Below are 18,144 nucleotides of genomic sequence, written 5' to 3'. Positions count from 1 at the left end.
ACAGCAATTTGTGCACACAGTGAAAAACAATCAGTGCAAACCTTAGAAGAGATGACATTTGGGTGCAAGTGACAAAATGAAATCATGTACAACAATCCTATTACACATGTATGCCATTTGACAACCCTTAAGTCTACTGATATTTGAACCAGAATAATCCACGTTCTCTAGGTCCAGCCTATTTATTCATGCACAGATCGCGATTCTCTCAGGCTTGGGAAATCAGCTTTTGCTCCAATACCGCCTTTGTCACACACATACTTCCCTGCCTTCACTAACTACACTATCTCCCTGCCTGTTCAAGCAAAACTTTATGCTAAGTAAATCATTTACATCTCCCAAGCAGCCTATCTACATTTTCCAATAAAACCCTAAATTGATGGATGTCATCTTAGTGCTCACAGGCAATAACTCCTGCTGCTTCGAAATAACAATATGTTTTGGTTTTATGAGGTCTAGACATGCCATTCTTTTTAATGACATCCCTAGGCCAGTGCTGTTTACATTTATTGATATCTGTTTTTAGACTGGAGCTGGTCTGTCTTCCTCAGAGGTTTGCTGTACACAGCTAAGTTTCACTTATGCTGACAAAACAAAACTTTTCATTTGGTTAGTATGGACCATGGACTGTGGCTGTAAAAATATTTTGCTCATATGTTTCTCCCAGATGCAGTTTATTGAGATTAAATGCAATATTTCTACTGTACTTGAAAATTCATTTAAAAAAAGACAAATATAAACCCTTTTCCCCTTTCCTCTGTGTTATTTAATTCATTTTGACATTTTATTGGAAGTGGCAAACATCTACTTGTGCTTGGGTCCTTTTACAAATCAAGTTAAAAATATTAGATTTATATATCCTTCAAAACTGCAACCGGCATGCATGTAAGGTGAATGAATACATTGTAATGAATAAATGCCAATAAAAATATAAATATAAATCTTTGGTGTATATGTACTTAAATCCAATCAGCTACACCACATCTAAAGCTGATCAGAGGCAACAAAAAAATAACAAAATTGTGTTTCTGTGGTGGCACAAAGCAAGTATGCTGTGTCTTCAAGGGAGTGGTGGCACACTTTTGGCGTTTTTGTGGCTGCAGGCTTCCGGCGTACTTAGGGCGTATATGGAAACAGGGTGGAATTAGAAGGAAGCTTTTATCAAACATTAACAGTGAGAGTGTTTGGAGCTCTCCCCATTATGAAGAATACTTCGGAAATGTGTGGAGAGTTTGCAGGAGTTTCTCCCAAGAGGAATGTCAGCCAGAATGTGCAGGAATGCAAGTGCAAATATACAGCAGGCAAAATGAACTGCCAAAAGCTACTCAAGTTACATATTGAAAGGAAAGTAACATGATGCACACATTAGATTTGCAGGTTTAAACCATAAATAAAAGTAAATTAAAATGTGTTCTAGTTTTTGTAGTTAATCTTTCCTTTTTTACTTAAATTATTATTGTGGGCCATCCACTTAGATTTGGTTGAATCTGCATGCAGCAATGTCATAACTGCCAAACTGGGAGTGAAACCGTCTGTTTACGGTGGCATAAACTGACAATTCCAGTAATGATCCTGTTTACGACCCACAAATAATGATCCTGTTTATGAACAACTGCACCTCAAGAAAAATAAGGGAGGAAAGCTGTGTTTTGCACGATGTGCCCGCATGAAAATATAGCCCTTGAAGTTTCACACAAGGAAATAGCAGTCCTATACAGTACAGGCAGTACTTCGCATGAATGGACTGGTAACTCTCACAGAAGAGGGATCTTCTTTATGGGAGAAAATTATAGCTTACAAGAAAAAAATCCATATATGGTCCATACATGACATGAGGGACAGAGCAAAGTTCAGTCTCCACATTAAAGGGTTGAGCACTGGGCTGCTGTGTCGATAAATTTCACTAGTTACTGTAAAGTTCCTTGTCCACTTCATCATTCAAGTACAGTCACAGCAAGGCGTGCTAAAAGCAATCTTTTTTTGAATCTTTTTTTCTAAATCGTAGCTCTGTGTTGATGGGTGCTGGCATATGTTCTGCCTCGGAGGATAACAGAAAACACATTGAAACACAGTTAAGAGAGGAGGCAGACTTTACAATGACCAATTAATTTTATGGAGACACAACGTGAGAGCTTCATGGACTGTCAAAACTAAATGAGACTTGTTTGCAGAACAGAGTATGCAATAAAAGAAGCAGAGAGCGCCTCTACTGTGAGGAATGAACTTTGCGTGTTCCTTCAGTTTGTTTGCATATTAAAGTATGGATTTCTGCTTGCAAGTTACAACGCTATCCACAAAGACAAAGGTCCCTGTTGCTCAAGAGCTGTCAGTTGGAGAAGGGTCCTAATCTGTTTCTGGACAAATCTGAGGCGAGAAGTAAGCAATCTAGTTGCTGAATCTTCACTCATATTAGATCTACAAGGCCTAATTTTAACTTTAAGCTTGTTCCGACTTTCGTAAGGCAAGGGCACTCCTGCACTGCCGGTTGCCACTGCTTTCTTGGCCGTGCTTCAAACTTGTGGGGGACACCCATTGACTGTATATAAATATAGATGACGCGTCTCCACTTCCTACCGTTATGTTTTGTTGTTGAAAATGCATTTACAGATCCAACCGCAAGCCTATAAGCTTACTACTATAATTTCCCATAGAGGTTAGTGAGTTAGCTAACATTAGCTTGCAGTTTACTGCATACAGCCTATACAGTAGCTCATTAGCTGCCAGAATCTAGCTTTCCAACAAATGCTGTTCTAATAAATTTACAACATGTGATCAGCCATAACTGTATAACAAAAATTATTATACACTGTTAGATATCTTGCAAGTTAGTATGTCAGTGGTCACTCAGTTATACTATAGCTGGTCACTGATTGTGCATGTATTGCTATATCATATTCAGATATTAATGAATGAATGATTTATTTACATTTCAATCCACAGAATGAAGAAAGATTAACCTGTTATGTAATGGTAGAATAAAATTGATTGGAACCATTAGCCAATACAATATAATATAATGTATTATCAATGTAATGGACATTTGTGAAGCTTCAGAGCTCATACTTATCCACTGCAGTTTGGAATGATTGAAAAGTCACTCATTTAATATATTAATATATTAATGATATTAATACATGGGAATTTGTTTTTGCACATCAATTATTTTAACAACTAATATTGTAAGTGGGTGTGGCCTCTCACAAAAAGCCATAAAACTTCAAAACAGATTAACGAAACAGCGTATTTGAGGATATTTATATATTGTATGCAAATATAACAGCTCTTCCATTTTGTCCAGAAATTGGTGCACTGGTGGAACGAAGAACAAAGGACAGAATTAACTTCAAAATCTAAGTCGAAATCTGACAAGTGGAATCGGCTTATCTTGACAAATGAATCACATTAATGGAGGTCCAGTAATGAGATCCATCTCGACTTTCACCAGTAAAACTATTGCATACAGTTATAAAAGTTGTATCAGACTTTTAATAGGAAAGTTAAAAGGTGCTGTAGAAAAGAAACACCAAAACAAAACAAACATCATCACATAATGATAAAGGAAAAACTTGCACTGTGGACTCCATTAAGGCCCATAGCTCATTAAAAGGCACTCAACAAAATTCAACACCCTTATTAGATCTTTCAGGAAAAAATAAAAGAGAAAGGGGAATACATATAAAGTTCAAAAACAACAACTGGATGCAAGTTACTAGAAAAATTGATTTAAAAATGGTTTAAGAAAAGACATTTTTTTAAATGTTTTGGAGATTTGGTTCACCTTTTTCTCTTTTGAAGTCAATGATTCCAGTACATACCTGGTATCAGTATCTGACACATATTTTATTACATGGACTATTTTTTGATCCTGCAACCTGTTAACACTGGTGATGTTTTAAATGCTGAAATCTTAAATCTTGACTATACTCATGACTATACAGTTGGATGTAAAACACACCATGCAGATCTGTATAATTTCAACTCTTTCATCAGGGATGTAAATATACCTAAAATACTGTATATATGGCCAAACAATTTCAGCCTGCAGGCCTTTAATTTAGAGGAGTTTAGATTTCAAAGCAAACAGTATTTGGGGAATTAAACAAATGATACCAAAGGCTCTCAAAAATGTATGCTGGCAATCACCACCACCACCTACAAAAGCCCAGCCATGTGTCAGATTTGATATGAAACATAATGATCAAAGTGGTGTGTTTGTGTACTGTGGAGTCGTTAGGCAACCTTTTATCAATGAATATGTCCATTAGGGTTGGGCGATATGGCCAAAAATGTTATCACAATAAAAATTCAGTCGATATTGACAAAAATGTCAATATCAAATTTAGAAACAGACTGTCTGAACTGCAGGGCAGTTGTTATCTGGCAGCTCAAGGCTTATTTTCCTTGTTAGTTACAGACAGAGTGCAACAGTATTTGGGAGCCAATAGATCAAACCCATATTTCCTTTCAAATACATTTACCTGTCATCTTAGATGTAAACAATGTGACTTTGAGTTTCCCCCTTCCATTAGCTCTATTGCCTCCCATGTCCCTCCGCAGCGCAATGACTCAAGTATGAGAAGTAATCAATAGGCTTCTGGTTTGGGTGAATGAGCCTTAGTGCTTGGTTTGCACAGTCTTGATCAGCCTGACAATGACAGATTATAGTGCTGTATCTGAGAGTAATTAAGATGGGTCTATCGTCACGCTGATAACTCAAGAGCATGATGCCCCCAAGGCAGGCAGCACGAACCTGTCAGACAACAGCTCTGTTCTGTGTAAACAGTATCAAAATCCTCTCATGATTCACCTTGAGAGGAGTCAAAAAGTTCTGCATCAATTGTAAATTCTGTAACGATTATGTTTGCCAGCTTTACTAAAGACAACTGAGGATATTGGCAAATATAAATTCTAAAAGGTAAAAAAAAAAAAATGAGCATATGTGACAGCACACATTTTCCTCACAAATTATCCCCCAAGCAGTCATCTTATTATGTTATCACCAAGAGTAAAGGAAGATGTAAAATACCCATCTGCTCAAACTATATTGCATTCCACAAACACTGCAGGAGTTTCTATTGTGTTATCCTGTCAATCTAACATCCAATATATCACATAAATATCAATGTACCTCTGTGGCACTTAATGTTTTTAACAGATGTTAAGTGTCAGTGAGGTGTTGACTTAAAGGAATCATTTGACATTTTGGGAAATTCACCTTTGTGCTGAGAGCTAGATGAAAAGACTGATACCACTCCTTTTTTTACATGCCCGTTAAATATGAAGCGACAGCCAGCAGATAGTTAGCTTAGCTTAGCATAAAGACTGGAAACAAGTGGAAACAGCTGGCCTGGCTCCGTCCAAAGACAAAATTAATGCTTTAAATCTTGTTTGTTTAATCTGTTCCAATGCTGAAGTGTAAAAATAACAATTCACCATTTTACAGGCGATTACATCAGACTATTTCTTGGTCAAGACCTGGAGTCTCCGCTGGTTGCCTGGCAACTGATCCTGGACACTTATTTAAGTCCAGATGAAACAGCATTTTGAGAGTATCTAACCTTCGTATCGTGACATATTTCTGAGTTAAAAGGATAAACAGGTGGGACATAATGTTGAGAGGAATTTGATTTGAATGTTGAAAAGTGGGCGTGTCATAATGAATCTTAACTCTGTGCCACTAAAATTCGAAGATTGATTGATGGGTGGATGTCATGATATTATTGGTTGAAATTGGTTGGTACAAGCCTATGTAGGCACACCTCATATTTTGTTTTACAGGAAGAAAAAATGATTGGATTTTGATATAGAGGTACAAAGAAATTGATTTTTTTGTTGGTTTGTTTGGCATACATTGTTAAATGGGTGAACAATGTGACCGGGGATATGATCTAAAAGGGTTAAAATGGCATTTTTCATTTCATCTCAACTTTAACACGGCTTAAATAAACAAGATATACATGTTAATTAGTGAACTTCAGAGATGCTGGTAGGAGGATTTTTTTTACCTATAGGGACAGAGCCAGACTTGCTGTTTCCAGTCTGTATGCTAAGCTAAGCTAACTGTTCGCTGGCTGTGGTGGTATTGATAAGCGTATCTCCTGAAATATGGAAGTATTCCTTTGATATGGTGATTTTTGACTCTGTAGTTTGTAGTGTTGTCATATTAGATTGCATCGTAAGTGAAGACATTACCTTGGACTCTGGAAAGATATTGTGAGCATTTTTATCTATTTTCTGACATTTTGTAGTCTAATCAATAATAAAAATCATTGTTAGTTCAGCCCTATCAGTTCATAAAAAACTGAACATTTTAAGTCAGGTAGAATTTATTGCAGGGCTATTGTATTGTATTCCATTTCATCCTTTCTTTAGAAGACTTTTGTTCTTTCCAGCTGGCATCCCTGAGTGTACTGTTCAAATAAAATTAGAGAGACATTAGTGTGCAATGGGGGCACTGCTGAAAAGAAGTAGAAACGTGGAAGGTCCAGGCTATTCTAATGCTGTCCCGAAGTCTTGCTATATCCTGCTGTGTAAGGGAATAATATTTCATTAAGTCTGCATAAATACATTTGCAAACAGCTCCAACAAGAAGGGGAGTGACTGATTCGAGAGAATGGTGTTTAGCGAGTACAGTACCTGTCTTAAAATCTCACTGCACTGTATGAAGGCCAGATATAAATCATTTTTACTCTTATCTCAGATTAAAGGTATCTGCAGCATGTTGCCTTTCTATTAACAATGCAAGATTTATTGATTAGTGTAGTGTTTGCGTTGGACTCACTGGTTTGGAGCACTTGTACTCTTGTTTTTTTCCACCTGTGTACTGCTGCTTACAGAGGACTCTAGGAAGATAGTGGTCATTTTATCAGGCTCAGATCTGCCCAAACAAGCCCAGAGAGAAGACAGAGAGGTGCTGCTCCTTTCCTGTTGTCTGACATGCAAGGTGCAACTGAGCTCTGTCGGACACAGAAAAGCTCTCGCCTCCAGAATAAGTGAAGAGCTGCCATTACACCACAGCAGAAAACAATGTTCTGAACGGGGCCGGCCAACTCCCTTCAAGGTGGTTGTAATCAAAATAGGCTCTTAACACAAACCTCTAAATGTGACCAATCATGTAATGATAAGCCTTCATTCTTCTTAGTAAACCAGACAAAAACACATTTCTTACAAATCCAAATGCTGTGCAGTTGCTGATTAGAGCACTGGGACCTTTTTCACTCCCATTCAAGCACTGGATTAGCGGGTGCTCAATAACTGAATTTATTGATTTGAGATTCAGTATTCTCTCTTAGAAAGAGTCTTTTCACCTCAACACTGAGCAACAGTTATTTAGTCTTAATGCTGTTCTGGTCTGAGTCTCAAGGTTCTCTATTAGTTGAGTTTCTTTTTAGCTGTGTGATTTTATTACAGTTTCTTAAAGAAAATAATCTAAATATTTTGAATGGTCCAAAATAAGCAACAATTCAACATGTACAGTCAGTGAATCGTGAAGTGAAGTTGTCGGGACCAATCAGTAATAAATATGCTTATTATGTGCTATTTTTAAGATGTAATTGTTGTCCCCCTTTGGCCCAAACAGTGTAATTATGAGTCCTCGTGTGCTGTGATGAAATACAAGATCTAATATTTGTGAGAATCAGATCACTGGTCTCTCAGATATTGCATATGACACATGGATGAGTGAACAAATTATGGAGAGCGCCCCTTTGGGCTGATCAGTGTAAATTTTGATAATGTGAGATGCATCCCCAACTTCTAGCAAAATCCAACAAGTGAAAGAATGTTGCAGGGCCCAAGTAAGGGCAGTCAGTGCAGTTTTTAAAATGCCATAATGGAGCAAAAAGTTGCATTTCATGAACTATGTGGCTATGTCCATCACCTAATCGCTAACTGTGTCTGCCTGCTGTTTGATACTGGGCACGTCATTTACAGTGGGTTTTTTGGTGAAAACAGCTGCCTGCTACAACCAAAACCCACACTGATATGAGTGGTTAGACTGAAACAGTAAGATTGTGGGCTGAAATGCTCAATTAATCTATTGGTTCACCACTATGAGCGACCCCTTTCACATTACCTATACAGTAGTCATGTCATCCATTGTTTAAAATTACTGATTTTAGTTGCTTTTATGATTTTTTAAAGGTATCAAGGCTTGAATCACATCCGGCCCAGTAAAACATAATTAAGGGGCATCTGCAGTGTTATGTGTCAGACCAGGGATGATCTAGAGCCAACCAACATAATTGCAGGAAACCAGTAACTGCATTGGAATCCTGTTTGTTTTAAAAATTGGTTTGAACTACATGGATGGTAAGTTACAGGTTACAGAGAAAATCCGGCCAATGGAGTTAGCCAATATCTTCTTGTAGGAAGAACTGACTGCACCACAGCCTTAATGGCGGCTTGTAATTGCTCCATCACCCATACTAATGTGCACTCTATGCCCCTTTCAAAACAAAAACATTGCATTTCCATTTTTTTTTTTCATTGTGGACTTGATTGTTAGCATCTAAGCAACACAGCCAATAGAGTGAGGTCTCTCAGATCCAGGGAACACAGAGAACAATGTGATATTCATAAGCAGAGACATCAGCTCTCCTCCTCATTACCACAGCACAGTTATGAATGGAAGCTTCTGTCCCCACAATCATGAAAGGGCCTGTCATCTGTCTGTTTCTCCTAATTGACTGTTTTCTACATTTCAACACAGACGGACAGACACATTTTTGATCGTCCTCAGTTTGTCATTCAGCTTGACACCGCGGTACAAATCCCTTCCATAGAAATGTCCCAAGGTTTTTTTTTTCATATTTACTACATGACTTAAATTGATAGCATGTCTGGAGCTGCACTTCTCTAACCTTGACAAAACAGCCAGGTACAGCATTTACTTGAAGGTCACACAATAAAGTATGTAGACAAAAACCCTTGTACCCTGCACCCAAGGTGATGTTTTTAAGGAGAGATGGGAGTCTTTCAGAAACTGAAAAGAATAGAAAGTCAAGGATAGAAAGAGACTTTCAATATTTTCCCCCAACATGGACTTCCATAACCAACTTCTTTCTGTGTACACTGGCTGACCTGCTACAACCTCTGAGTCTAGAGGACAAAAAGCGAAATCTGCCTATTCACTTCCGAGCTGCAAGCTCCCTTTGTGCTCAGATCAATTTTATAAGCCATCTCAAAGAGAGTGTGAAGTTTGATCTTGGACACACATTAGCACACTGCCATGCTCTGACAAGATAGTGATGGTTTAAATACATTCGTTTTACAGGCAAGGACCTGCACCTTTACACATACGCACAGCAGCAAAAGTACATTTCAGAGCAGATACAGTAGAGAAACACAGTTCAGAGGCATGATGTCCTCGGTGAAAAGATAACAGTATTACTCACATGACTTACATCTGCTACCAGTGGCTAAATTCCTCACATGTATCAGCTGCCAATTCTCTGCCAGCACCTCCCTTTAAACAGTAAGATTAGCTGCCACCACATAAAGTAGTGCCATGCATTATCTAGCAATTAGAGTGAGGCTTATTAAGCAGAGTTTAATGTAAATTTAATGAGCAATAAATTCAATTTCTTTAAATAGAAGAGTATATTATTGTTACAAATGATGTACTGTGGTGATCTCAACGTTCAGGCGATGAAATACTTCATAACCAGGCACATATCAATGGCCCATTAAGTGCGGTATTAAATTTATCCTGAAACACGGTACTGTACTGTAAGTGCTATTCCATAGCTAGAGAGAAGAAGACCACTTCAGTAAAGATGGCACTGATGTACTGCATGTGGTTCTGTGTAGAGCTGAAACCATTAGTCGCTTAATCAATCAACAGAAAATTAATGTGCAACAATTCTGATAATCAATTAATCGTTCGAGTCATTTTTTAAGCAAAAACGTAAAATATTCTCTGGTTCCAGCTTCTCAATTTTGATGTTTTCCTGCTTTGCTTTGTCTTATGTGATGATAAACTGAATATCTATATATACAGTAGATATCTGTATATAATGATCTGTTTGTCAGACATAACAAGACACTTGAAAGCATCATATTGGGCTTTAGGAAATCGTGATGGAAATTTTTCACTATCATTTGACATTCTATAGATCAAAAAATGAACAGATTAATCAATAACATAATATTCAGATTCACTGAAAATGAAAATAACCATTAATCACCAGAAATGGGTAGGCAGGCCTTTATTTACAAGAAACAATGGAACTCAATACAATAATGTATTTACAGTATGAATAATAACTGACATATTGTGGACTGTAAGCCCTTACTCTAGATGTTAACATACAGCACTCGTATCCTTGTACTGTCAGAATGTGTGTATTAGTTTAGAAACATGCAAATGTGCGTATGTGCACATGCTGTGTATTTTATGTATAATTAAGCTTAAATGAGTGTGTAATTGTGAGTGTATTACAATCAATGGTGTGAATGCGTGTACATATGAATACTGTAGGCCCAGAGGATTCTGAGAATGTTTTGTTGTTTTATAATGGGCTCTTGGTAAATTAGCCTTGAGCTAAAAGAGATACAAATAAACAAACAAACAAACTAGTTGCACACCTACTCAGAACATTGTACTGTAACTACAGTAAGTACAATGCAATTTAGATGTGCATGTACTTTACATGAGTATTTCTGCTTCATGTTATTTCACTACATTTTAGAGGCCAACATTGTAGTGTTTACTCCACTACATGTATTTGACAGCTATAGTTAAGCTACTTTGCGGATTAAGACTTTACACACAAAACCAATGATGAGCTCATAAAAAATAATCTACAGTTTATAAAGAAGATGAATTTAGCTCCACCTTGGCTAACTATGACACTAAGATGCTGCTTACCTGCACTGTTAATGCCTCAGTAAAAAAATAATCCAGTACAATATTATACTTTATGATACTATAGTGAAACACTCACAGGGGACATTGTTCTGAATAATGAGTACTTTTATTTTTGATACTTTAGGAATATTTTGCTGCCGATTTTTACTTTTACCAAATTTAAGTATGACTGTAGGACTTTTACTGGAAATTTAGTATGTTTACACTGTTGTATTGGTACTTATACTTGAGCAAAAGATGAGTACTCCTTCCTCCAGTGTCCTAGCTCTGTGCTCCCTCTAATGACCTCATCTTTAGTACTCAACACCAGTATTCATATGGTACTGCTGTTCCTGTAACCCCAAGTATGCACTGCTGACGGAAGACAAGTGAAAAAACCACAGAGCTCAACACTTGTGTGATAATTGATGGAATAAAAAGCTACCATTCTCCAGAACACAAACAGACAAACACATCTTGAGGGCAGAGCGGCACACTGCTAGCAGATTTCAGCAGTATCTGTTTCAAAGCCAAACCTCACCATAGGCAGCCGGAGACGGACATTTCCAATCACTCATCGTGTCACATGCCAACTGACAGCCAATAGCACCGTAACAACTGTATGTTTCCTTTTGTTTCTCTGAGATCCTGTCCTTCAGTGGCGCCTTGAAGCGTCATGACAGCTCATATTGATCCACTTCACCATCACTCAGTCCTGACGAATGACTTTAAACTGGCAATAAGTGGGATTATGCAACCTTCTGAAATACAACCATCTGATATGTTACAACGGGGCCAGGCGGATTCTTTGTTGCAGATTCTTTGTTAAAAGTCTCAACATTTCGTAACAGGATGCTCAGACGAGGCAACTCTTTAGCTTTACCAGTCCTTAGAGGAACATCTCTCCCTCATGATGTTCTGTCGTGATGTTCCAGCATCACCTGTCTCTCTCTTTCTCTGTGTTTCTAGGATATTGTGTCAGACCACATCCAGTTAGTGGGATTGTTCTTCTCTAACCAGATATAGAGTAAAATCCAGCTATTCTGGATTATTAGCAAAGAAAAATTGGAAGATGTCAGGAAGAAGGCTGTCAGCACTTCAACATTTCAAGAGCTTTGGGTCTTTTTTTTTTTCTTTTCTTTTTTGCTCCAAGCAGCTTTCACAAAGACAATCACACAAATGAAAAACCTCAGGTCAGATAATACCATATGTGGCTTGGGATTTCACCTTAACCAAGAGGCTGCATGCACCCGTTTCCTAATGCTGCAACCCTGGGTGTATTGAGCTGGAGGTTATTGCGCATTCATGATGCATTATTTTAATTGACTGAGAGGTTAATTAAATTAATGTGACAAGGAGACGCTAGACAATGCTGTAAATGTCATTCAACTGCTATTCAACACAGACCATAATAAATTCAACAACTGTGAAATGAAAGCCTTGTAAGCAGTGAGCTGTAAAAAAAAAAAAAAAAAAAAAAGAAAATAACAAAAGAAAAAGAAAAGCCCATTGTCTAAAAATTCAGTTTCACGAGTAACCTTATTTTGAGAGCAGGTCGTCAGTCTCACCACACACACACACACACACACACACACACACACACACACACACACACACACACACACACACATTCACATGCTTTAATGAGTTTCTGCAGACCTGTTGATGGGTGATGCAGATACCACCACTGTATTTGGCCACTGATGGCAAAAGGCTATCTGAAACTGAAAATAAACCAGTAAAAAAAAGTCACTCAAGTGATCTTCAAGTGTAAACCTGTCATCTCAACTGTTGCTTGCCATTTTAACAACCCCGGGACTGACAACAACAAGAACATGTCCATCCTACCGCTGGGTGGGATTTAAAGCAGCTGTAAACTGACATGTTAACCGCTACACATGCGTCAGTATTGTCAGCAGATACGTTTTCCAGGGATAGAAGAAAAAACACTGACGCATGCAACTCTGATGCAACCGCGGAGGAATAACGGGGGGGAAAATAATCGGACCGGGGACTGCAATGGTCGTGCACATCCAGGCGTCCCTGGTTCATGCAGTTGCACGCTGTAAAGCCCAACAGCGACGTGGCAGATTTACATCTCCAGCCTCACTGACAGCAGGAGAAGTGAAGACTGCGGACCGGATCACACACTGGCATCAGAGGCTGCAGTTGTGCGGCCAGAGGACACTGTGCGAGACTAGAGCTGCAATGCGTGTTTTTCTCCAAAGCGCACCTGAAGCGCAGACTTGAGCGATATGTAGACAGTGGAATGAGTTGGGACTGTGAAGGTTTATGCGGTACGACTAAAGGAGTGTGTACTATTCTTTCACAGCCGGAGAATCGGTCTCATTTTATAATAAAGAGCGTATCAGGGAGCACTGCTTTCAACTTGCCCAAGGTCCAAACACTGTACGAGCATTCACTCCATTATTACTGGCCTCACTTTCTTGCCGTCTATGTAATTGTGCAGCACTCACAATACTTTTTATAGCAGTCCTCTGTAGCCTATTGCAGTGAAACTCAGGACAACACCCTTTCAATCAGCGCTAAATTTACGAGATAAGCCTAAGAGTCTCAAGAAGCGTGGATATTTAGAAGTCGACATGCAGCTCCGGTAGTATCACAGCGATAGAAAGTGATGCTGAGATTTGAGGGGAAAGCTTGTGCGCATCTAACGCGCAAACGCACCACAACTTCTCCCCGGTACTCCTCGGGCTTGAGCTGTAGAAGGGGTTATTCTACATCACAGACACACAAGACGCGAAAAACTTACCTTTTGGGAGAAACGCCGCTGAAATCGCGAAAACAGAGAGAAAAATAGCGAGAGATCCGCTCCCCGTGATCGCCATGTTGGACACCTGCTTGAGACTGGCGGCGCTAAATCACCTAGAGACGGCCATGGGATGAAAATGTAGACACATGAGAGGCGGAGGGAGGGCTCAAGCAGGGAGCCTGCTATCATATTGGGCTGCATTATGTTGCAATGACATCTAGGCCTATAAAATAATATACGAATATTAAAGTGATACCTCAGGAGAATTCTTTAAAAAATGTGAAAACACTGTCTGCAAATGTCTCCACTGAACACTAAAGACACACTGTGATTCCCAACAGGAATATTGTAGGACTATTACATTGATACCATGGGAAGTGTAAAACAGCATGGAGCGCGGTGAGGTAACCATAAACTCACCACCGAGAACCACAGACACTTTATAGGGATATTATAGTAATTTTCTATTACGGTTATAGTCTGTAAGTTCATCTGGGTGAGACCATATACTCAACTGGCTGCGCTTTCGTTTTTATAGCTGAAGCACAAATAATTCTTGTGCGATAAACAGAATTTAGTTTGTGTTTACTATAAAGTAGGCAAGCTATTTGTGTGTGTTGTAGCGTGTTTTAGGACACTTTTAAAAGCTGCAGATAAGAAAACGATGCTATCTTTTAACACATTTTTTTAAACAATGCACATTTGTGCTACTTTTTAATAACACCTTAACTCAAATTGCAAGGTGTGTTTAAAAAACTTTATTGTCATTCACTTCAATTATGTTGTTTTGATAATTAACAGATGTGTGTGTTTATTCTCTAAAAAGAAAATAAATAAGACAGTGATCAACTATAAGTAAACTGGTTTCATTTATTAAAGGAACTATCAGTAAAGTTTGCAGGTTGTGAGCCATTATGTCTAATGTTACTCAAAGAGCGCCCCCTTTACTTTGAATGGAGTATTGCAGCTTATAATTGTAGCTGCCACAGTACCAAAGCAATGTTATGCTTCTCCAGAAGTACTCACAGTAGAATTTCACATATGAAAGTCATACATATACTGCCTGCATGAAAATGAAATACTGCCTGTTATTAATAAGTCTGACCAAATGAACTATCCATTCCTCTTCTTCTCTGTAGGTGCTTTCTTATGTCTCATAATGTTTCATCTCCCCAACTTATTCTCACCTGAAACATGGTACATTTGGAATATCTTATGGGAATCACAAAGCCACAGAGGACTGTGCATGACAACGTTGAATCTCATTTCCCTATTTCATTGTGTCAAAACAGCACAAAGGCTGCTAATTGCACAATCTATTCTCTGAGACTGCGTGTCAGTCCTCATTCCATGGATGAGTAGATAGCATTTAGAACTTCACTCTAATGCTGCAGCCGTCCCTATCACTACAGATTGAATTCCACACATCAAATTTATTTCAGATGTTATTATCTGTGGCAGCTTGCCAGCTCTGCCTGCCACTCACACAATGTCTCCACAAGGTGTTTTCTCCTTACAGCCTTGGCCAGGCTGCTTTGCTCTCCGAAGCATAGCTTTGATGGGCATCAATCTGCAAGGTGCACCTGGAGGAGGTGTTCTCAATAAATTATATTTCACATTTTGTATTTTGTTTTGTAACTCTTTTTTTTATTGATTTGTAATAATTTTAGGTACAGTACACCTGATGGTTCATTGCAGCTCATGATACCCCGCACTGCTAACTTTTGTTTGCACTCCCTGTCTCTCCCTCGTGCTTTTGCTGTGTCGAGGATTCACTCCGCCACTGCTTGGCATTCTTTCTTTCATGAGAATAGATGGGGTCTCTAGGAGAAGAGAAGCCCAGCGTCTCTGTCTCCCCGAGCAGGATGAATAATGGATGCGAATGGATCAGATGACTGAACTGCTTCATCTGGATCCTCTGTAGTAATGGCCAGCCATAGATTCTCTGTATGGAGAAAGAGTGTGCGCTCTCTCTGAACGGTCATACAGCTCGCAAACAGTTAAGTAGTTTATTTTAGAGATCTCGTGTATGAGCTAGTCACACGCTGCATACTGGTGGTGCCATTTAATAGGGCAGCCGTCAGCATTTTCTATTTAAATTAGTAGGGAAACTGGTAATAAAAGATTTTCGCCCAGGCCTCTTTCTCAGTTAATGTTTGATTAGAAATGCAATGGTTTTAAATTAAGATTTCTTTTCCCCTTGGTAAGAAATCAATCAAATTAACGGAAATTGAATTATTTGAGATGGTAATCTATTTAGGCAAACCATTCACCATGAAAATGTTTTCCTCCTGTTGTGAAAGGCAGAGTAATTGAATCAGACCCTTGTAAGTGACCCTCAATGGCTGAGCAAGAACAAGGCGTATTGAAATGAAATGTAGATTTTCTCATGCTTAGACCACATAAGTGAACAGGCAGGGGTATGTGAAATTCAATTTTCCTCACATAATGTATACAACGATTCACATGTGTATAATATGTAACGTAGCAGGACAAAACTGAGGACAGAATAATGGACTGTAATCATGTATGCAGAAATATGTGTTTGCAAGCCTCTGTCTTGTCCATATTGTATATCCACCCTGAGTCACATTCACTTTTTTTTTTTTACTTATTTTAGCAAAACAGCATTTATATAGTAGAGCAGTATATTACTGCAATTTTCCATCTCCCCCCATAGCAAATTATTACAGGAAATTATATTCCAAATATATCACCACAGGTCATCAATTCTTTATGCCTTGGAGGGATGAAACGTGCACTCAATTGGTTTCCTGCTTCTTTTTTGTCACACTTACATACATACTGTATAGAAGCTGCTTGTAAATTACATTTATGTATGTTTTTGAGAAAGGAAATTTTTTTTTCATCACAGGTAAATCTAACTCTGAAATACTTTCTCGACATACTTTGTACTTATGTGTATCTCATGGTCAAATTTAGTGAAAAGAAGTTCACACTCAGAGATATATCATTCACTTGATTTAATTGTTCATCTGTCACAGAACATTTTCAGCTATCTGGCCTTCAACTGTGTGTACAAATGAAGGAATGTGTTCCTTATTTAAAGGGGAGAGGTGGATTTCCAATCATTGTGGTGTTACAATCACATAGAAACACATCACATAGAGGGGAATTGCATAGAATTTCACTGTCAGTCAATACTGTGCATTGTAATCCAAATAATTTCCTCTGAAGTACATCCACCATCCAGTTAGACATACTGAAACAACAATATTTAAGATTCGCATTATTCAGAAGCTAACACTGTGGACCTTAGGTTCGTAAATCAGTTCAAACCAATAGTTGGCAAAAAACTTTTAAACATGTGAACATAATCAAGGGATTAGTACAACCTACAAAAATACATCTATTATCAAAGCCACAATTGCTAATTTGGTATAATGCAATTTTGAACAATTTTCATTATTCCTTACAAATATCTTATTATAGTGATTTAAACTTTTTTGAACTTTTTTTTGAATGGCAGGAACAGACAACACTCTGGAAGATATAGTGTCACTTCACTCATGTTTATAGAAAAGGGATCAAATTACATTCTTCATTCATGCCAACAGGATAAAGGGTTTTTAGAAGGGATAAAAGCATTTAATGTTTTTTCTAGTTTGGATGCATTTTTGTAAATGGCATGCAGTAATGGTCTTCATCATTCTCTGTCGTTTCCCCAACAGAAAACACATAAATACTTAATTGTTAGACACATGCTACACATTTTATCAGCCAATGCACGCACAGGCAATTTTGCATCCTACCAAACCTGCAGACATACAGCAGGTGATTGTAATAAATCATGAGTCACATGGTACCTTACAGAGGCTTAATGGTAATAAATTTGTCAGGGTGTGGTGTATGTCAAGTTAGCTCCAGGATGAGCCTGAGTGTGCCTTTCTTGTCTCTGTATATGTGGAGGAGAAATATTGTTTCAGTCCTCTCATTTATATTAGTCTAGCCTCTGAAAGACAAAGGGACGTGCACTTTGCATTTTTTTTGTGGCCACTTCAAACTCTTTCAGAGCTTGAAAGGATGGTATTGACCCACTTTCACGTTTTTATCGGCTCCAAGTGGTCCATCTAATCCTGCACACTGTATATGCCTTACAGGGCAGTGGTTCCCAAGGTTTTCTGTCTGATGTGCCCACACAGCTGCTTACAGGTAAAGGCTATAAGGATATTCAGCAACACCACCGTCATGTTCCAAATTAATTTGAATTGTTTTTAGACCGGATGTTGTTTATATTATAATTATGTCAAATGTTATATTGTTGCAATATCTTTTGTCGATATCTAGGTTGGTTTGGTCAAGTTAGCATTCATACACATGAGGAAGCAGAAGCTGGATGTTTCAATCACTCTGTTACTTTTAGCTAATTATTTCAACAATTTATCTTTTACTTTTAGCTAACTATTTCAACCATTAATCCCTTACATTTGGCTGACAGTTTCAACAGCTTTTCTATTACTTACACGGAGCCTGGGAGGTGACAAGAAAGTGTATATTTATG

General features: G+C 38.2%; 1 protein-coding gene across 3 annotated transcripts in view; it reads right to left on the bottom strand.

The window, feature by feature from the left end:
• cadm1b (cell adhesion molecule 1b) overlaps window positions 1–13,746 on the bottom strand; it is a 148,279-nt gene extending 134,533 nt beyond the window's left edge. For all 3 annotated transcript variants that reach the window (XM_044355352.1, XM_044355354.1, XM_044355353.1), the window contains exon 1: window positions 13,623–13,746. In XM_044355352.1, coding sequence (XP_044211287.1) covers window positions 13,623–13,698 — 76 coding nt within the window. In that variant the 5' untranslated portion in view covers window positions 13,699–13,746. The remainder of the gene's footprint in view (window positions 1–13,622) is intronic.
• Between the last annotated feature and the right edge of the window lie 4,398 nt (window positions 13,747–18,144).

Source organism: Thunnus albacares, chromosome 6 (assembly GCF_914725855.1).
Source record: "Thunnus albacares chromosome 6, fThuAlb1.1, whole genome shotgun sequence".
Lineage (NCBI taxonomy): Eukaryota > Metazoa > Chordata > Actinopteri > Scombriformes > Scombridae > Thunnus > Thunnus albacares.
Note: the sequence above shows the minus strand (reverse complement) of the source record. Positions and strands in the feature narration are given on the sequence as shown.